The sequence below is a fragment of the Danio aesculapii genome, chromosome 21 (assembly GCF_903798145.1).
Source record: "Danio aesculapii chromosome 21, fDanAes4.1, whole genome shotgun sequence".
Taxonomy (NCBI): domain Eukaryota; kingdom Metazoa; phylum Chordata; class Actinopteri; order Cypriniformes; family Danionidae; genus Danio; species Danio aesculapii.
In genome coordinates, this window is record NC_079455.1 from 14,768,531 (window position 1) to 14,790,721 (window position 22,191).

Sequence of the window (22,191 nt, forward strand, 5' to 3'; positions counted from 1 at the left end):
CAAAGGAGTTTGGCGATAGACTGGTATTCAGTATCATCCGCTCTCCATCACCCTTCCGCTCCCTCTCGGCTTTTATTTGACACCGCCTCGTGACTCCCATACTAGCCTACCTGTTTGGAAAAACTCTCAATTTCACCAGTGGACGCTGTTTGGTATTTAAAAGGTCGTTTAAGTGATAACGATACATAGATTGTAAAGTAGCTTACACAAGCAGCTAAACAGAGTTAGCAGCAATTTAATGAATGTAGACTTAAATTTACTTGGTAGGCCAAGGGCACAACGCCCCTGTTGAAAAAATCAGCTTAAACCAGCCTAGGCTGGTAAGCTGGTTTTAGCTGGTTGACCAGCCTGGTTTAGAGGGGTTTTAGCCATTTCCAGGCTGGTTTCCAGCTATTTCCAGCCTGGTCTTAGCTGGTAAGGCTGGAAGTTGACCAGCTAAAACCAGCCTAACCAGGCTGGGAGCCCAGCCAAAACCAGCTATGTCCAGGTTAAACCAGGCTGGTCAAGGTGGTTTTAGCTGGTCATTTTCCAACCTGACCAGCTAAAACTAGGCTGGAAATGGCTGGAAACCAGCCTGGAAATGGCCAAAACCCCTCTAAAACCAGGCTGGTCAACCAGCTTAAACCAGCCAACCAGCTTAGGCTGGTTTAAGCTGTTTTTTTCAGCAGGGGCAAGTAAAATATAGATCTTTTTAAAGTTTTGCTTCGTCAAATGTTAACTATACAAAATTAAGTAACGTTAAGCAATTTAATTTATTTTGAGTTTAATAAGTTTGTATATTAATTTCAGTATGTTATTATTGATAATATGCAAATGTTTATATATGATTACGTAATATTGTCTTAGACATTTTATGAGAGACTTACTTAGTTTAGTTTACCAAACAAGTGGTTCTAACAGAAGCTGTGTTGTAAACCTTAAATAAAAGTTTAAAACGTTTTTTATTGAATTTTTATTGGCTGCAGTAGTTAGCACAGTTGCCTCACAGCAAAAAGATCACTGGTTCGAGTCCCAGCTGCATGTTTACCCTATAAAGTCTAATGATATGTAGGTGAATTGGCCCCGCGCGCGCGTGTGTGAGTAAATGGGAGAGTGTATTGGTGTTTCTCAGTGCTGTGCCCTTCCAACAAATGCCAGAGTAATTCTTACATAAGCTCAAGTAACTGGCGGTTCATTTCACTGTGGCGACCCCTGATAAATCAGGGTCTAAGCCGAAGAACAGTGAGTGAGTAAAATTGTCTGTAATGGGAAAGTGTGTGTTTCTCAGAACTTAGGGTTGTGTTCTCAGTGATGGGTTACAGCAAAAGGGGTGTTTGCCAATAAATCAATTGCCAGAGAATGTGGTGGTTCATTCCACTGTGGTGACACCTGATAGAGAATAAACAGAAGTAAAGTGGGTAAGTGTTCAATTTTTGGTTACTATACTCTCAAATATCTGTTTGACCAGCAAGAATCAGCATAAATGAGCAAAACATGATCAAAACACACCTTACCAGCATATGCTGTTCTTTTTAGCAGTGTTAAAGAAAATTGCTCTATGACATTCTGGAATGGTTAATTTTTGGTTACCAATAAAGAACAAGTGAACATTCCCGAAACAACTTACTTATTTGGTTATCTAAAAATAATTAAATGGGACCCAAATGCTGACCATGGAATAAGGTTTTAATGTGCTTGCATGAACTATAATGTGTTTAAATCAATTTAATAGTTAACTTTGAGTAACTAGTTAATTTACAACTATAGTTTTCACTTGTACTACGACTACTAAAATGAGCTTTTATACTGATACTTTGGTTAAATAGGCTAATCACTTTTTCCACATTTTTTATGTTACAGCCAGAATGGATTAAATTAATTTATTTCCTCAACATTCTACACACAATACCCCATAATGACAATGTGAAAAAAGAGTTTTTGAAATTGTTGAAAATTTATAAAAAAAAAAAATAATTAAAAATCACTTGTAGATAAGTATTCACAGCCTTTGCTCACAGTCTGAGGTCTAGAGCACTCTGAAGCAGGTTGTCATTCAGGATGTCTCTGTACATTGCTGCATTCATTTTTCCCTTGATCCTGACTAGTCTTCCAGTTCCTGCTGCTGAAAAACATCCCCACAGCATGATGCTGCCACCACCATGCTTCACTGTAGGGATGGTATTAGCCTGGTGATGAGCGGTGCCTGGTTTTCTCCAAACGTAACGCCTGGCATTCACTTTAGTGCCTGGCACAATTTAGTTTCTTATGGTCTGAGAGTCCTTCAAATGCCTTTTGGCAAATTTCAGGCGGGGAGTGGCTTCCGTCAGACCACTCTACCATACAGGCCTGATTGGTGGATTGCTGCACAGATGGTTGTCCTTCTGTAAGGTTCTCCTCTCTTCACAGATGAATGCTGGAGCTCAGACCAAGTGACCACCAGGTTATTGATCACCTCCCTGACTCCCTTCTCCCCCGATCACTCAGCTTTGGTAGCCGGAAGAGTCCTGGTGATTCCAAACATCTTCCACTTATGGATGATGGAGGTCACTGTGCTCATTAGAACTTTCAGAGCAGCAGATGATTTTATGTAACCTTCCCCAGCCTTGTGCCTCAAGACAGTCGAAGGTCTACAGACAATTCCTTTGTCTTCATGCTTGGTTTGTGCTTTGACATGCACTGTCAACCCTGGGACCTTATATAGACAGGTGTATGCCTTTTCAAATCATGTTTAATCAACTGAATTTACCACAGGTGAACTCCAATTAAGCTGCTGAAACAGCAGAAAGCGCTATGAAACAGTGAAGCACTATGAATACTTTCTGGATGCACTGTAAATGCAAATATTACATTTCTAAGAACTGTTAGTTTATATATAATGAGCATGAAGTGTGTGAGCAGAGTGTGTTTTGCTTGATAAATTCATGTAAGCGCTGTTATTGCAAAGTCAAGTACACACTCTGCTATCTAAAATCTGCTTTTTAATAACAAATCTGCTTTTAAAAAATATGTGGTTAGACTGTGTTTTGTCTTATCTTTAACTCTTAGCTCCTAAACAATAAGAAACAATTGATTAAAAGGATCGCTACATAAGAAATACATGTGGAGTAAAGTCATTCAGCCAAACAGGAAAGGATAATGAGTGGAATTTTTGCCTGCACCAACCAGAGACCCGTGGTTTGTTTACCAGGAGTTTCCTGCCAAACTATTATCAGAATAGGCTTACATACTAATGCCCTAACATCACTCTTATTATAACAGACTTTCTAAGTCAAAGCTGCGGCCACAGAGATATATAGCTTGACGCTTCATGCATTTATTATGTTTATTTGATTTGCTCTTCATGCAGGATGATGGTTTGTCGATGATGACGAGGATAGGAGACAGATGTTTTGATTACGGGAGTGCAGACGGGGTCACGGCGGCCCCCTGATTCCCCACACCCACATATACAGCAGCTTCACGGGAGGGGTCCCAAACAGCTGGAGAAGGAATGTCACAAAAAACAGCTCATTTGCAACGGGCGGAAACATCCATTTGATTTCCAGGCGATTCAATGATCATCTAAAAGCCAATGAGGGTTTTCTTGTTTTCAGTTTCCTTCAGGCTAGCCGTTTTAACATTGAACTCTTTGTTAATGATTTATTTTATCTTATTTTTTAATAGGCAGAGTTGTTATGGGTGCTTGTTCTCTCAGGTATTTTTAAATGTGCAGCAAAATCCCCATTTCCAGGAGGCGGATATATATCTGCAGCTGTCTTCAGTTTTTAAGGACAGCTGGAGTAATTCTCTGTGCTTGCTTATTGCCAAATCAGTTTTAGGTGATGTTTTTGCTAAAGGAAGGTCTGTTTGTTGCCAAAAGTTGCACTGGATGAAGTAATTATAGGCTACTAAGGCACAAAGATGTCGTTTCTGTATTTTAATATGCAACCTATAATTAAAACTGACCAGCTCTTTTAGTGAATGATGTAAAATATATAGAAATTAACGATCATTTGATCAGCAGTTGATCATTTTAAATATTTAGGTATAATTATTGACTCTAATTTAAACTTTAAAAAACACATTGAGAGGGTTTCCAAAAGTGCTAGAGCAAGCCTGAGGATTTATATAAACATCAGGCATCAGTTACCTATGGCTAGGGCCAGATGGAATCTGTGGATGTTTTTTGCTATTTCTATGGAGAATTTTGGTAAAAATTTGCGGATTTCTGCAGAATTATTTTGAGAATATCATAATTAAAACCTTAATTTGTTAAATAAAAAATCATATCTTTTGAACTTTTACTTAATGTTTTAAAATGCAAATCCAATTAGATTCACTTTATTTGATAAACAAAGCAAGTCTCTCATATAATATATATAATATATCTACTACAAGACAGAAAATATTACTGTACAAACTGCATTGTACATAAATCAGATGAACATTTTCATATAAGTGTGACCCACATGAGTTTTAGGTCACAAGAAGATTAAATTAAAAATATATCTGTTATTTATTACTTAATTGTGTGTATTCCTATGTGTATATATATTTCATTATTTTATTAATTACTTATTACTGTATTAACATTGTATCTTTAAGAAGAACTCAAAGTTGCATTTTTTTAAGAGAGAGAGTGTTGCCGTGACAACCACAGCGCGTCTTCAGTCAACAAAGAGGACAGCACAGCTGAAGACCAACTCACTGTTTCTCTCTGTTTTTTATTCATTTTAAAGGTTAGTAAAGTACAACAGTGTAAATGAAATACTATAATTTTATGAGATAAAATAGTTGTGTATAACTGCAGTATATTTGTGTGTGTAAATTATCTGTGTTAAGTCATGTCTGTTATTTGTGAAGAAGTGGGTTTGTTAATTGAGTTTTAAAGGATAATCTGATGTTAGCATGATACTGTTATTGTTTTATGATCCTGCATTTGACACATATATTTGTATATATATATATATATATATATATATATATATATATATATATATATATATATATATTATATATATAAAATACATCTATCTATACATGTGATATCTGAGATGTCATGGCTTTTAATGCCATGTGTGATTAAAGTCAACAAAGAGGACAGAACAGCTGAAGACCAACTCTCTGTTTCTCTGTTTTTTATTCATTTTAAAGACCTCAAGAGTGAGGTCTGCAACATTAGTCAATAATATTACTGTAACTAATTAAAAAAACTAAATAAATATAGATTTACACACATTTACTCAAGTAAATAAACAAAATTAATGATGGGCTAAAAATCTGCGGAATTCTGCACGGGCAGATCCTGTGTGAGCCGGCTGTTGCTAAACTTTTTATTGCTACAACGATTTCCCTCATTTATCTTATTGTGCTACAAGTTGCTCCCACACGAACATTACAACATTAAAACCATTGTATATTATCTATAAACAAACTGTAAAAAATATATATATTAAACGCCAAGGAGCTTTCATACTGCATTAAACAACATAAATTACTAACATTCGACATTTTCTTATTTTATGCTGATGTGTGTTTACAGTTTTTCTCAGTGGCTTTGGTGCATTTCTCACAACGCTATTTACATTTGCAGAACAGTTAATGCATTTCTCAAAACAATTATTACAAACTGCAAAACCTAGATGATAACCTGCAAAAGCGTGTCACTTGCTCAAAATGGATAGCTCATTCCTCAAAAGCAAGTATTGAAGTCAATGAAAGTGTCAGAGTCAGCAAGACGAAAAGTCCTGACACCATTGTTTATGAACAAGATAGTCAAATGGCTTTGTCATGTTTTCATTACTCTGTACATTTTTTCCAATGTAATAAAGTCAGATTTTGGTGACACTTTCTGAAAATGCTCAAGACAGCACTGTATACTATTCGCACAGCCATTTGAAAACTACAGTAAAGTTAGACATCACTGCATTTAGTGAGGTATCTGAGTACAAGACACTGAATATGTATGTTTCACATTTTTACTGCATTTGCTCCTTACAATTCTAATTTATTAGAATACACACATACACAGGTCTATAAATCATTTATGAAACTGATCAATTCAGAAGACATTTTCAGAAAGAAAAAGATTTTTTTTTTTTTTTTATAAAATTAGCTTGCCAGATTTTGACAACTAGTTCAACATTTTGTAAGTAATGACTCAAGTAATGAAATGAGGACTATTAGTTTAATATGGAATGACTATTCAGCATTCATAAGTTTAGTTCATTTTGACTGACATGACATAAGCAGATGATAATGTTATAAAACAGCAGAGACTTGTACGAAAGCGATTGATGCATGTCCAAAAGCATTTGTAATTTGTTGGAAGGAATGAGAAACTGCTACTATGGTGTGCACAAATGACTAATTGTTTTGAGAAATGCATTAACTGTTGTGCAAATGTAAATAGTGTTGTGAGAAATGCACCAAAGAAACTGAGAAAAACTGCAATGTATAAAATATTTAATGATCTTGCACCACCAACTCTTAAACAATGTGTGATTGTCTGCCAAGACAATATAAGAGACTAGGTCATCGGTTAGAATTGTTCAGTTAAACTCATTTGTTTTTTGGACAATCAGTTTTTTCAGTCAGAGCAGCAGAAAGATGGAATAAAATATCAGTGATATTAGAGAGAGTACCACTTTTAATCATTGTAAAACTGTTTTTTTTATTCATTTTAAAAAAGTTTGGCTTTAAGAAAATCAAATATGCAACCTCTGATCTGATTTGATTTTATTGATTATGAAGTATTGTATTAATTGTACTGTAAGTGTATATTATACTATTTTTTATTTCTTAATACTGTTAAACTTGTTACAACTTCCTGCCCAGGGAATACAGATGTAAATTAGCTTTATAGCTAACTCTGGCACAGCATGTTATGTTGTACATTGTCCCTATATAAATAAAAAAATAATAAAAAAAACTATTACGTTTTTTAAACAACTATATTACATATGGGCTGCACAGTGGCGCAGTGGCACTGTCGCCTCACAGCAAGAAGGGCGCTGGTTCAAGCCTCAGCTGGGTCAGTTGGCATTTTTGTGTACATGTTCTCCCCATGTTCGCGTGGGTTTGCTCCGGGGGCTCCAGTTTCCCCCATAGTTCAAAAGATACGCAGGTGAATTGGGTAAAGTATATAAAGCCATAGTGTATGTGTGTGATTGGGTGTGTATGGGTGTTTCCCAGTGAAGGGTTGCATCCGCTGTGTAAAACATATGCTGGATAAGTTGGCGGTTCATTCCGCTGTGGCGGATTAATAAGGGACCTAAGCCGAAAGAAAATGAATGAATGAATATAGGCAATGTATTTGGTGCATTTAAACAAAACAGATTTATTAAACAGATATATTTATTACAATAATATTTTAGTCACCAAACATATTTAGAAATTGAAAGATAATACAATTAAATTCAAGCAAAATATTGCAAAAAATAAATATATATAAATAAATAAAATACAACCTACAATATTTCAGCTACATTTTTCAATTTTTTGCTTTTCTTGATTTTTTCCTCTTTTTAAAAATTGTATTTAATATTTTTCTATAACATATTAATTTGGCTGTACTAGTTTTTGGGCCATTATCGTAAGTTATTGTTAGATAAGCTCCAGATTTGGCTTCAGTACTGACTAATGTATATGCACACATCTAATATTGTAGAGCTTCCTATTAAAAAATTTTGAATTTAAAATATAGATTTGTAAGGGGTGTATTTATTTATGCTGAGCACTGTATATATTTTAATTTACAAGGTCCACGAGGGGGCATCGTCTGATTTCTGGTGAACCGGATGACTGAGGGCGGAGTTTTGTGCATCGAGTTCAGGCGGGAAAAACGAATACGTGCTGACGTCATGTGTTTTCACGTTGAATGAGTTGCTTCCACGATGGCTCCCGTCAAAATAAAACACATCGTCTCATTTACATCACAGGTAAATGATCATATTTGTTCAAAAAGGAATCTACACTAAGTTAATGAAGATATGCTAGCAATATCTAAAATAGTGTAACGTTAATGACTTTCTTGAACAATGTTTAGGTTTCGTAGTAATAAAGAGTTCAGTATTAAACTCAGTTTGTTCAGTGACAATACTGAAATAAAACGCTGACGTTAATATAACTGACGTTAATGTAAGTAAAGTTTAAAGCCCAAACAATCTATCAGAAAGACAGACGAATGTATAGACAGACAGATAGATAGATGAGCAGATGGATAGATATAACGTTACAGACAGATAGATATATAGATTGATAGATATACAGACAGATATGCAGATAGATAGACAGATGGACAGATATACAGACAGATAGATATGCAGATAGATAGATATATAGATTGATAGATATACAGACAGATATGCAGATAGATAGACAGATGGACAGATATACAGACAGATAGATATGCAGATAGATAGATAGATAGATAGATAGATAGATAGATAGATAGATAGATAGATAGATAGATAGATAGATAGATAGATAGATAGATAGACAGATGGACAGATATACAGACAGATAGATATGCAGATAGACAGATGGATGGATATACAAACAGATAGATATGCAGATAGATAGACAGATGGATAGATCTACAGACAGATAGATATGCAGATAGATGGATGGATATACAAACAGATAGATATGCAGATAGATGGATGGATATACAAACAGATAGATATGCAGATAGATAGACAGATGGATATAGCTACAGACACATAGATAGATAGCTTGACAGACAGATAGATAGATAGATAGATAGATAGATAGATAGATAGATAGATAGATAGACAGACAGATAGATAGATAGATAGATAGAGATATATAGATAGACAGATTGATAGACAGATTGATAGATAGATAGATAGATAGATAGATAGATAGATAGATAGACAGACAGATAGACCGATGAATAGATTATGGCAAGCCAATTTAACATTTTGTTTATAAAACAATTTTATTCTAATTCCTATTTTTAGACATTATTGTTTATTAATAGATTCTAGTTTTGTGTATCACATGTACTCATTGGATACTTATACACATTTAATAGATAATAGAATTTATTTAAAATGTTACAAGTCAGATTTTTTAAATTTTACTATTAAATTTTTTACATCTATTGTGGCCTTTCCGGGCTAGTCATAATAAAGTACTAGTATCTGATAAGAACTTGTATCTAATGAATAAATACTAATATAAATAAAAGCTATCTTATAAATAAGTTGATGGCAAGTCAATGGCATTTTTTGTTACCAGCAACAACCAATTAGTCACTGCTGAAATGGCTAAAAGTCCATCTACTAATATCTTTTTAAAAAGTGCTAGCAACTATAGGATAAGCATTTGAACCAGAAGAATGAACTCTAGTAACTTAAACATGTACTGTTTTGCAGTTTAGAAGTTACTAGAATATGGAAAAAATAATTATAGCATGAAAATAGAAACTACATACATTTAATAGATTAAATTAGAACTGTGCAATACAACAATATCATTAGTTGACCACATCGTTAGTTAATAATGTTAATAATCATTTGGACAAAATAAAAGTCAATCATTTCATATTATGTCACAAAATACATTGTTTACGGTAATACAAATTTATTCACCGTTACAGGGATGCAGACGAAAGTTGCATTCTTGAAAGTACAATGTTTGCATTTATTTAGCGATATTTATTTTTATGTTGGACCTGTAATCATAAGTGTTTTATAAGGGTTTATATTATTGCATATTGCAATATTGCATAAATATTCATTTTATATTTCTACATTTTTATTCAAATATTTTCGCTGAAGTTCTAAATAAAGTGAGAAAATTTGATCCGATATGAATGAGTACATTTCTGAGTATATACCTTAAAATTCCATTTACATTTTGTCTATATATAGAAACTATTAATTGATTGAATGTATACACAAATGGTACTATATCATGATATATCCCATTATCAGGATATGAGATGACCTGTATTGTGATATGAAATTTTAGCCTACATAATACAGTGCATCCGGAAAGTATTCATAGCGATTCACTTTTTCCACATATTTTTATGTTACAGCCTTATTCCAAAATGAATGAAATTAATTTATTTCCTCAACATTCTACACACAATACCCCATAATGACAATGTGAAAAAAGAGTTTTTAAAATTGTTGCAAATTTATTAAAAATAAAAAGCCTGAAAAATCACTTGTACATAAGTATTCACAGCCTTTGCTCAATACTTTGTTGATGCACCTTTGGCAGCAATTACAGCCTCAAGTCTTTTGGAATATGATGCCACAAGCTTGGCACACCTGTCTTTGGGAATTTTTGCCCATTCCTCTTTGCAGTATCTCTCAAGCTCTATCAGGTTGAATGGGAAGTGACGGTGTACAGCCATTTTCAGATTTCTCCAGAGATGTTCAATAGGATTTAGGGGTGGGTTTTGGCTGGGCCACTCAAGGACATTTACAGAGTTGTTGTGAAGCCACTCCATTGATATTTTGGGGGTGTGCTTTGGGTCATTGTTCTGCTGGAAGATGAACCATCTCCCCAATCTGAGGTCAAGAGCACTATGAAGCAGGTTTTCATTCAGGATGTCTCTGTCTCTGTTTCTGCTGCTGAAAAACATCCCCACGGCATGATGCCTCCAACACCATGCTTTACTGTAGGGATGGTATTAGCCTGGTGATGATCGGTGCCTGGTTTTCTCCATACGTAACGGCTGCCATTCACTCCAAGAGTTCAGTTTTAGTCTCATCAAACCAGAGAATTTTCTTATGGTCTGAGAGATCTTCAGATGCATTTTGGCAGATTCCAGGCAGGGAGTGGCTTCCGTCTGGCCACTCTACCATACAGGCCTGATTGGTGGATTGCTGCACAGATGGTTGTCCTTCTGTAAGGTTCTCCTCTCTCCACTGAAAAACACTGGAGCTCAGACTGAATGACCATCAGGTTATTGATCACCTTCCTAACTAAGGCTCTTCTCCCCCGATCACTCAGCTTAGATGGCCCGCCAGCTCTAGGAAGAGTCCTGGTGGTTCCAAACATCTTCCACTTACGGATGATGGAGGCCACTGTGCTCATTAGAACTTTCAGAGCAGCATATGATTTTCTGTAACTTTCCCCAGCCTTGTACCTCAAGACAATCGGAGGTCTACAGACAGTTCCTTTGTCTTCATGCTTGGTTTGTGCTGACATGCACTCTCAACCCTGGGACCTTATATAGACAGGTGTATGCCTTTTCAAATCATGTCCAGTCAACTGAATTTACCACAGGTGAACTCCAATTAAGCTGCTGAAACATCTCAAGAATGATCAGTGGAAACAGAATGTACCTGAGCTCAATTTAGAGCTTCACGGCAAAGACTGTGAATACTTATGTACATGTGATTTTTCAGCTTTTAAATTTGCAATACATTTGCAACAATTTCAAAAACTCTTTTTTTCACATTGTCATTATGGGGTATTGTGTGTAGAATGTTGAGGAAATAAATGAATTAAATCAATTTTGAAATAAGGCTGTAACATAAAGAATGTGTAAAAAGTGAAACGCTATGAATACTTTATGGATGCACTGTATGTAAAAATGACTTGCAATAGATTGAATGTATTGATAGTCCTATAGTTTGAAAACAGATAGAGTAAATTATCTCTATCATTTCAAACTAATTGACATTGTACTGTATTACAGGATGTTTAACAAATTAATTAACCTTTTTAGTTTCCTAAATGTAATGACAGTGTATTAACTCTCTCTCTCTCTCCTCTCTCTCTCTCTCTCTCTCTCTCTCTCTCTCTCTCTCTCTCTCTCTCTCTCTCTCTCGCTCACTCTCTCTTCATGACTGAATTACAGGACAGCAGGAATGGTGTGTGTAATCTGTGTGATGGCAGTGACAGCAGCAGGCCGTGGTTGTGCAGCGCTCAGGACCGCACTGGAGTCCTCAGAGTGGAGCTACAGATGGAGAAAGTGTCTGCTATTGGATTCATTGATGTTGGTGTGTTAGTTAACTTCAAAACCTCACACTATAATCATATGTGTGTTCCTGACATATTAATGTTCACAGTCTCACTGTTTTTATTTTTTGTGAAGGAAACTATGGCTCTGCGTTCATTCAGGTTGATGTCGGCCGCTCCTCTTGGTCATCAGATCATCCATTTGTCACTCTGCTGCCCACTGCAACACTCATGAGTCCAGCCGACTCCAAACAGGGCACGGGACGCCAAAATGTGCGCATGTTTAAAAAAGGTATGCAAATAAATCCTCCACTTCTGCTAAAAAAAGTCAACCTCAATGAGTGGTCATGCTTGTGATTCTTGGTGGTCAAGACAGATGAAGGACAGTGTGTGTAACACATTATTAATGAAATGATAAAATAAGTCAACAATACTCAATATTAATATTTTATTTTTGAAGCATATTTTGTGTACTATGCAGTATTTAGTACCTAAAACAATAAACAATATTTTTTTCAATGTAAAATACTGTTAATAATTAGTAGCAAAATTTGACATTTTTAATATGATTAATTATTCATAATTTAGTACTTCTGTATTTTAGGCTTCACTCTTAAAAATCTTTTTGTAACTGTATTCAAAACTTCAAATATTCATTCATGATAATAAATATCAATTTAATAATTTCACGCAATATATGAACTATTTATTGAACTAATGCCTTTACAAAGGTTAATTAATGACACTACAATTTAGTTTAATTGGGCAGTATCATAGGTGACCCCAAAATATTTGATTATACTTCTTTTTTTTTTAAATGTTATTATTTTTTACATTAGGTTCACAAAATGTGAATGATGTAAACAAAAACAAATCAAAACATATATGTCAAAATGTTCTAGTGAATTGGTGTCCGTAAAATGCTTTTTAAAGGGCACCTATGGTGAAAAATCAACTTTTCAAGCTGTTTGGACAGACATGTGCATGTATGGTGTAGAGACCGTCATATTGGGGTGATATAAACACACCCAGTCCTTTTTTTTTCAATTTCGAAACATAAAAACGATGGACCAATTGGAGCGGTTTTCAGATCGACCGCAACTTTACGTAGGAGTGCGGTCCCCCCGCCCACCGAATTGATTGACAGCTGCGCGTATTAACATGTCCCGGTAGTTACCTAGGTGCCCTTTAAATTGAAATGACAGTCACAATGTATGGAACAAAATAATGCCTAAAGTATTTGAAATGAAAAGCTTGTCGAATAGAAAAAACTGAAAACAATAATGCATTGAATTAACATTTGCTTGCATTTTAGTGACTTGAATGGCCAGGGTTTGCATTTTTAAGTCCTGAAATGTAACATAGCTGTTTATTTAAACTGTGAATATTGAAACTAAAAATATTTCACACGCATTGTCCTTCCTAAATTCAATACTTCATATTCACCTTCCAGAGTTCACTTCCAAGACATTCAGTTCTGTTTAAAAATACTATGTATAATTAAAATGCAAGCATTTGTTTATTTAATGCATTGTTTTTTTCTCTTACTGCTATTCAACAAGCTTTTTATTTCAAATAGGCATTATTTTTGTTCTATACAGTCACTTTAACACCAATTTTTCCAACTCTTTATCAAATAAAATGTAATAAATTACTATACACTTTCATGTTTTTTTGTATTCTCCATTTATTTCAGTTAGTAGTGAGCTTCATAAGTGGGACTATTTTACCATGTTTTTTCCATGTCTGCAACAATTTTGTGTACAGAAATAAATGTAAAAGTGACAAAATGATAGCATTTCAAGCCATAAAATGTTTTGGTGTAAAATGATCACCAGTGGTTTTTTGTGTGTGTGTGAAATCCATATGCAAGTGCGTGAAGTTTAATCAAGTCGTCTTCAATGTCTTTGTGTCCAGCTGATTTTCTCTCTCGGGCCGCTGAGGAGAGCTGGGACAGACTGCGAGTCACCTGCACTCAGCCTTTTAACAAACACTCACAGTTCGGTCTGTCCTTTCTGCGCATCCGCACCGTAGAAGAGGACACTGTAGATTCATCAGCGCAACAAGAAGATACTCCTGAAAATCTGGTGAGAGATTGATGCAGCTTATTTTTACATACAGCTAACTACATGTGCCGATATTCATAAAGTCATTGGATTTCATTTTTGTTTGTCATTTTAAATTTCTATTCCCATTTATTAAAATGTATAGTTTCTGTAGTGTATTTTTTAATCCCATTGCTTCACGTTTTGTCTGTTCTTAAGGTTATTTTGCCTTTTTTTCTCTCTTTCCCACTCGTCAACCAACAATCAAATGCAGTCAACGGGTTGTATGTTAAAATATTGTTTGTGGCTGTTTTCTTGTCTGGATTTTTAAAATGTCTCATTATTGTGGCCTAAAATGATTTTGTGATGACTTATCTGAAAATTTGTGGCATTTCTTGTGTTGTTTTGCTGTGAAAATATACTCAGATTTACACATCTTTGTTATTACTTCCTCTATCCTGACTAGTCTTCCAGTTCCTGCTGCTGAAAAACACCCCCACTATTACTTTTTGACCTCAAGAATCAGTAGTTTCTATAATTTATATAAAGAGAACACTGATAGAAACAAAGAGAGAAAGTGTTTACTATTTAACCCTTGTGTACTGTACAAATTTAATACCGCTTCGTTATGTCAGTGCCGGGGTCTTTGCCCCATTGACTTGCATTATAATGTGGATGAAACATCCCCAACAGCACACAAGGGTTAACCATAATGCCAACTACATCAAATTAGATACATGAATGACTCTAAATCAGGGGTGTGCAACCCTGTTCCTGAAGATCTACCTTCCTACAGATTTCAGTTGCAACCCATATCAAACACACCTATCAAGCACTGTCCAGGTGTGTTTGATCAGGGTTGGAGCTCAACTTTGCAGGAAGGTAGATGTCCAGGGCTGTTTCTCAATATGCGTTCTTCAGCGATCTTGCGTCCTCGTGTTCTAGTGTAACGTCATCATCAACTGCCAAAGTTCAGTTCCAATACTCAAGAACGGAGGACGCGTGAAAGTTCCCGGATGTGTTCTTGATATCGTGGATGGACCGATGCAGACTTGAGCGCCAAACTCGCTCTAGAAGTCCCACAAGTCATTGCGACTGGAGGTGGGAAGCGCAGCATTTTATATAGGTTTATTATTAAAGTTCAGAGAAATCACTTATTTACCTCCAGGAGTTTCCCCAAAATCAAAACCGGTGAATATAAACATTACCATGAAAATCTTAATAAAAGAATAACATTAAGGGTGTTTATTTGCTGAAATTCGTATCAAAATCTGTTTGATTTATATTTTGCAATGTATATTTGAAAAGTGTTTATGCAAAGTATATATATTAAAAATGATAAAGACAATAAATCATTCTATGAATGCTGTAATGTTTAACTAATTTTCCATTAAAAATGCGTGAAGGTCACGTGACCATCAGGAAAAACACAGCATCTCATTTCTCACAGGACACGTTCTCTGTTCTCGCGATCTCCCGAGTTTCTTTCTTCCGAGGGGACCTGGCAAGACTGGTCTTCACAAGAACGCAAGTCCGTTCTCTGCTTTCTTGGAATTGAGAAACAGCCCAGGATCAGGGTTGAGCACCCCTGCTCTAAATGATCGAAATAAACAAAACTGTTCTCTTCAACAACAGCATTAGAAAAGTAATGTTCAAATTTCACATTCTAGCAGTCAATACAACAAATGTAGCCTTGATCAAATAGGATTTGTCTAAAAGCGCATTGCAATAATGTCACATGATGCATCTAAAGTGAGTCACACCTAAGGAGAAGCGCAGCACTGTGCAGATGGTGTGGAAGGAAATTAGTGAAGGAAATCTGTCGTCATTAAAAAAAAATTGCAAGCTTGTTTTCATTTTGCACTTTCCTTTTCTATTTTTAGGTCATGATCACAGAGGCGATATTTAGAAAGAATGTGTCTTTGAATTGTTTTAATGATAAATAATTTGCCTATTGTGTGGTTCTGTTTAGGGCCGAATAACATTGAAGTTTAGTTTGGAGGTTGAATTCAGTTTTTAGTTTTTCATCATAATTATATTTGAATATTTTGTCAGTGTTTATGAAGGTTTTGTTTGGGAACGGGTTCAACAAAATCCTCTTCTTACTCTAGCACTAAATTCTCTGAACACAAACAGTTTCTTTGTATAATTAGCACTTCTTGTGTGTATTGCCTCATCTTGTTGAATCGCTGAATTCATTCACAATTGTCAGTCAAAAGCATCTGCTAAATTACTAAATGTAATGTAAATGGACAATAAAATTTAAATAATGTGGATTCTGTTCACAGCGCACACCAGAAAAGATGTCATCTGTGATGGAGTGGCTTTCCAGTCCAGCTGTCCAAAACACATTTTTTGGGCGAATCACAGGGTGTGTATTTGAATTTAAGTTAAATGCCAAAAGTAGATTAGTGGCTGCATGAAATAACCCCCCCTCTGTATTCTCTGACAGGGACGGCCCCTCAGAAGCCCAGAGGAATGCTGGGAGTTTGAGCCGGGCCGAGCGGATGGTCAAAGCTGCTCAATTTAAGAGACGCTCCTTGTCAACTTCTCCCTGCAGCACTGCATCCAGTACAACCCCTCAGAGAGAAGATGACTCCAAAAGCCCATCAGGTGAGTTATTATTCCACTACAGATCGGCCAATGTAGAGAAAGTGAACGATTGGAGAAGATCATACAAATGTTGTTGCTGTCTTGATTCAATCAGGTGGATTTAGAACGTCTGGGGAACTAGTTAAGACCCCTGAAGAGCAAAGGAGGAAGCCTAAGGCACGGTATGAATAAAACAAAAAAGAATTGATTTCATAGGGTGAACAAAAAAACAGGTCAGCAGAGTTTTGCTTTTGTTTTGGTTTTTACTTTTTCAACTTTAACTGCTATGGACAAATTTAAGAGGCCACTTGAAAATTATCACTTTCTCTGGCTTTGCAATTTATAGTTAGATGCTTTGTTCTGTAAACTACTGATGGCATTTCTTAAGAATATACATAAAAATGTATTAATTATTTTGGTGACACTGTATAATAACTATACACTATGAATCATTTATTAAGCATTAGCAAATAGTGCATTTATTATTTGTTAAGCATTAAACTCTACATTAACAGATTTTATTAAGCAGTTTATAACTGCAGATACAAATGCTCTATTACTGAATTGTATTGTCATACTTAAATTTTTATTTTTTCATTACTAAATTAGGTGTTGCATTATTTACAAACCAGTTATTTGAGAGCAGTTGCTGTTTTTAAGATCATTCAGAATGCATAAGTAAATGATTAATAAACTATTCACATGAACATTTAAATATTATTCAGTCATATAGCAATGTAATGTAATGTGTTTGTATGTTAATAAATGTTTTATTTACTCCACTTCATCCAGTTTTGTGACCTAATCTAAAGTGAGGACTATTTAGGCTTTATAAATCCCTAATAAATGACAATTAAAGGCTGAATAATCTTAAAAAAGATCCTGAATAATCTTTAAAAAAAACTGTTACTCTTAATTACAAATGATTTGTAAGCAGTGCGATGCTTAACTTAGTCATGAAAAATTAATCTGTAACAAAGTATGAAAGAACAAGTATTAAGCACATTATATATGTGCTTATATTTCAAGAGTAGAGCATTTGTATCTGCAGTTATAAACTGCTTACTAACATCTATTAATGTGGAGTCAGTGCTTAACAAATAATGAATGCACCATTTGCTAATGCTTCATAAATGATTCATAGTGTGTAGTTATTATTAAGTGTTACCTTTATTTCTATTGTAACCTTTTCAATTGTGAGAATAACTGAAAAGGAGCCATGTTTTCAATTTGACAGATATTAACATTTTGCTCAGACCCACACATGGTCAGTCTAGTACATTCTGAGAAACTGAGTATTTTCAGGTTGTTTCATATTTGAATATATTTTAAATGTGATTTATTACTTTGTTGACAAAGCTTTCTTATATTCAGATATGTTCAGGTGTGTATTATTAGTAAACCGGTGTTTTTTTTAAAGCATACATAATTGAATGCATTGTAAAGTTAATCATTCATTCATTTTCTTTTCGGCTTAGTCCCTTTATTAATCTGGGGTCCCCACAGCGGAATGAACCGCCAACTTATCCAGCATATGTTTTATGCAGCTGATGCTCTTCCAGCCGCAACCCATCACTGAGAAACCCATACACACTTATTCAGCACAAACATACACTATGGACAATTTAGACAAACTATGGACAATTTAGCCTACTCAATTCACCTGTACCGCATGTCTTTGGACTGTGGGGGGAAACCGGAGCACCCGGAGGAAACCCATTCAAACGCAGGGAGAACATGCAAACTCCATACAGAAACGCCAACTGACCTAGCCGAGGCTCGTACCAGCGACTTTCTTGCTGTGAGGCGACTTTCTTGCTGTGAGGCGACAGCACTACCTACTGCGCCACTGCGTCGCCCGTCAAAAGTTATTAAATGCCTATAAGATGTACTGTATAACGATGTATACGGCAATGCTGTATAAATTGCTGCAGAATATTTACTTATTTATTCAAGTACAAAACTGTCTTTGGAAAATGTGTTCAAATATGGTGCTGCATGTTGTCATTATCAGGTTTTGTACAAAGGTATAATATAAGCATCATGGATGCAGCTGTTATTAAAGCAGAAGAAATGGCAGATATTAATACAAAAATCAAAAGGACTGAAATGATGGTGATTTAAAAATGTGTAACTAAAATGTGTTAGTGTCTTAAATGTTAAAAAAAAACTGGAACTACTAGTTTCATGGTTACACTTTACAATAAGGTTTCATTAAATAATGTTAGTGTTGTGAATTTCTCTAGTCTTGCTCACGGCACCAAACTGTTGTGAAATTCTATGAAGAGCCCAAAAAAACCAGGGAGAACTTTCTGTTGTCTTCAAAGCAGAATCCTTTAATAAGAAGAACTCAGCGTGGCTGTGGCATCATCGAAAGAAAACTCGACTGTACAGCAAGCACTAGTTTTTTATACATTCTTAAACAAAGCATGCAAATGAAGTGTTGTTGTCGGCAGGGTAAACTGCCTTTTCAGGCCTGATCTCTTCAGCATGTAAGTCTGCGGAGTGGATGACAACATATTAGAAACCTGCCCAGTTACTGACCACATAAAAGGGGTTTCTTCGACCTGAAAGTTTCACCCGAAGACAAAGGCAGAAAACAGTGTGCAAAATTATGTTCTGGATACCAGCCCCGTCTGACCAATTGACCGAAAAGAGAAAACAATAGACACAGCCATTTGCATTACTTTGGAGACAGACAGGGCTCAGGAAACCAGGACATTTTAGGGTCTGTCGCACCAGTTATATATATATATATATATATATATATATATATATATATATATATATATATATATATATATATATATATATATATATATATATATATATATATATATATATATATATATATATATATATATATATATATATATATATATATAGATAGATAGATAGATAGATAGATAGATAGATAGATAGATAGATAGATAGATAGATAGATAGATAGATAGATAGATAATATAAATTTATATTTATAATTTATATAACAGTACCTATACAGCATTTATTAATAATAGTTCAGTATTTTTACTATTAAAATCCAAATTCACACTTGTTAACATTGGTTATTGCACACAAACAATGAACAACTTTATGTCCATTAACTACTGTTAGCAATAATTGATAAATACTGTAATAAATGCATTATTCATTATTTGTTTGTGTCAGTAAAAGCATTAGCTAACATGAACTAAAACAACCTTATTGTAAAGTTTTCTATAAACTCTGTGAGTCCTGTGCTCATTCATTTATTCATTCATTTTCTTTCAGCTTAGTCTCTTATTTATCAGGGGTCGCCACAGCGGAATGAACTGTCAACTATTCCAGCTTATGTTTAATGCACAGGATGCCTTTCCAGCCACAATCCAGTACTAGGATACATCCTGTGCTCATTCTAAAAGTAATTTCTGTTTTTAATGATGATGCTTCAGGCAGATCCTCTTAAACAGCAGTACTCCATTGAAGAGATCCAGACCCACAACATCCACACATGATCATCCCACCTCACCAAAATCACCCAGAAGTGTCAGCAATCACAGACAGAAGCCAATAGACACACAGGACTCTCCTGAGACCAGCTGTCCCCTTTGTGGAGGTAATGCTAACATTGCACATGCACATTTGGGCTGGATTTGTTACAGCTAAATAGATCTGCAGCTCAGTAATGATTCACTATTCATGAGCTGCTCTTCTGTATCTTTTTGCTTTTTGTCTGCAGAATCCTTCAGTCCAGATTACCTCCCTTTCCATGCCTCCACCTGTCTGGATTCAGATCCAGCAGGGCTTGTGGGAGTAGTGAGCTCTTCTGTTTTTGGCTCTGGCGCAGGTGAGCATATGGTTCCATGTCCTCTTTGCTCCATCCCATTCCCCCCGGATCGCATCCAGCAGCACGCCAGCACCTGCGGAGACACCCGAGAGCCCAACGCTGTCTGGCTGAACTGAGGAGTGCGTCAAGGTCTCGGAAAGCTTTTCGCAGTAGCAGAGTGGAAATAGAAATCAGGTACTTTCTAGACCTTTCACAAAACGTCTGTAGATTTTGAAGAATCTGCACGGCTTCCTATAAGGACTATTTTTTATTGACATATTTAGAGGTCATTGATCATTATTAGGTGTTTAAGTGGCAAACGTATTTTGGACTGTATATATTTTTGTCATATCTGCCATTCAGTCTATGTTCAATTACAATTAGAGTGCTGAATTTCATGTTATAATGTATTGTTTATAATATACAAGTTGCTGTGCAAGTTGTTTAGCTATGGGAAAACATTTACTATCTAAAAGTCTAATAATGTTTCTTCCAAAGTTTCAAATAAGTTGAAATTGTCATTTAGGTGGTCAAAGTAATGTTTTCTTTCCTTTTGTTTTCAAAATTTGGAATTACGTAGTCTTTAAGCATTAAGTAAGCATCTTTTCGAATATTTTGACTAGACTAGATGTCATTTTAAGCAAGAGAAGCAAGACGAAATGTTATCAGTGGTTTATGTAACATATTATATTATGTATATAGAGTTGAAGAATACAGTTATTAACCCCCTTTGAATTAATTTTTCTTTTTAAAATATTTCTCAAATGATGTTGTGAATGATGCAAGGCAATTTTCACAGTATGTCTGATAATATTTTTTCTTCTGGAGAAAGTCTTTGTTTTATTTCAGCTAGAATAAAAGCAGTTTTAAATTTTTAAAAACCCATTTTAAGGTCAAAATTATTAGCCCCTTTAAGCTAATTAATAAATCCAGAGAAATGTAAAAACTTCAAGTTGTCCTATTTTTTCATAGCTGTATGCAAAATATATTATTTAGAAGGTTTCAGGGTTCATACGGTCGTGGAAAACCTGGAAAAGTCATTGAATGACTTCCAGGCCTGGAAAATCAGAAAAACCCACAAAGTTTTGGAAAAGTCGTGGAAAACAGATATCTGTATACTTGAAACTAGGTTAGTTGTGTTTACTACTTTTCTGTCCGCGGCCAATCACATACTCTCACATTATTAGTGCGGTGTAAGCATTATCTAAATCAATTTTACACAGATGGAAATATAAGCTGAAACTAAATAGATTGTTGTGTGTTTTATGATATGCTGTAATAAATGTTAACGTATTGTTTTTTTACCATGTATATGTAGACATTGCATGAAACATTAGGTCATGAAAATTTACATAGAAGTCTTGGAAAAATCATGGATTTGTGTATGAACCCTGAAGTTTGTTTCTGTTTAGGTTTGCTGTCATTTTTTCACTTTAATTAGCAACAAATATGGGACATTCTACCAGAAACGTACATTATCTGTCCTTGAAATGAAAAGTATTTCATGCCAAATAAATTCTGAAATGGACTGTGAGTTTCGGTGAGTTGTTCTGTTAAGCAACATTTCATTCATTTGGTTCTCAGGTTTTCTTTCTTTATTAAAAACACTTTACAAATGCACAAACCCTGTCATTGACCTTGTCCTACAGCTTTAATAGTTTTATTATGCTAAAAACTGGTGTTTTAAAAATAAACTTCTGAAATAGTAAGTTTAAGTTGTTATCATTCATATCACTTGATTAAAAACATGAACATATAAAAAAGTTCTACAAATAAAAACTATTTTTCAATTGTCCCCATGTTTCTGTCAGTCCTGTCACTTTTGCATTAAATTCATCA

The 22,191-nt window shown here is 35.0% G+C and overlaps 1 protein-coding gene across 1 annotated transcript; it reads left to right on the forward strand.

Moving 5' to 3' along the window:
• The first annotated feature begins 4,628 nt into the window (after positions 1 to 4,628).
• xndc1 (xrcc1 N-terminal domain containing 1) lies at positions 4,629 to 21,969 on the forward strand. The gene is made up of 10 exons (XM_056446359.1): positions 4,629 to 4,697; positions 7,720 to 7,898; positions 11,807 to 11,948; positions 12,044 to 12,199; positions 13,825 to 13,994; positions 16,241 to 16,323; positions 16,405 to 16,565; positions 16,660 to 16,726; positions 19,979 to 20,142; positions 20,266 to 21,969. Exons 2-10 carry the CDS (start codon positions 7,854 to 7,856, stop codon positions 20,487 to 20,489), a joined length of 1,212 nt encoding a protein of 403 aa, XP_056302334.1. The 5' UTR covers positions 4,629 to 4,697; positions 7,720 to 7,853; the 3' UTR covers positions 20,490 to 21,969.
• Positions 21,970 to 22,191: the final 222 nt, after the last annotated feature.

What these genes read in the sequence shown, in the direction of transcription:
- xndc1 (XM_056446359.1), top strand. Translation starts at nt 7,854, where the DNA reads ATGGCTCCCGTCAAAATAAAACACATCGTCTCATTTACATCACAG. An exon ending in TATTGGATTCATTGATGTTG is followed by an intron (nt 11,949 to 12,043) that starts GTGTGTTAGTTA and finishes TTTTTTGTGAAG; the next exon opens with GAAACTATGGCTCTGCGTTC. An exon ending in CAGCTGTCCCCTTTGTGGAG is followed by an intron (nt 20,143 to 20,265) that starts GTAATGCTAACA and finishes TTTTGTCTGCAG; the next exon opens with AATCCTTCAGTCCAGATTAC.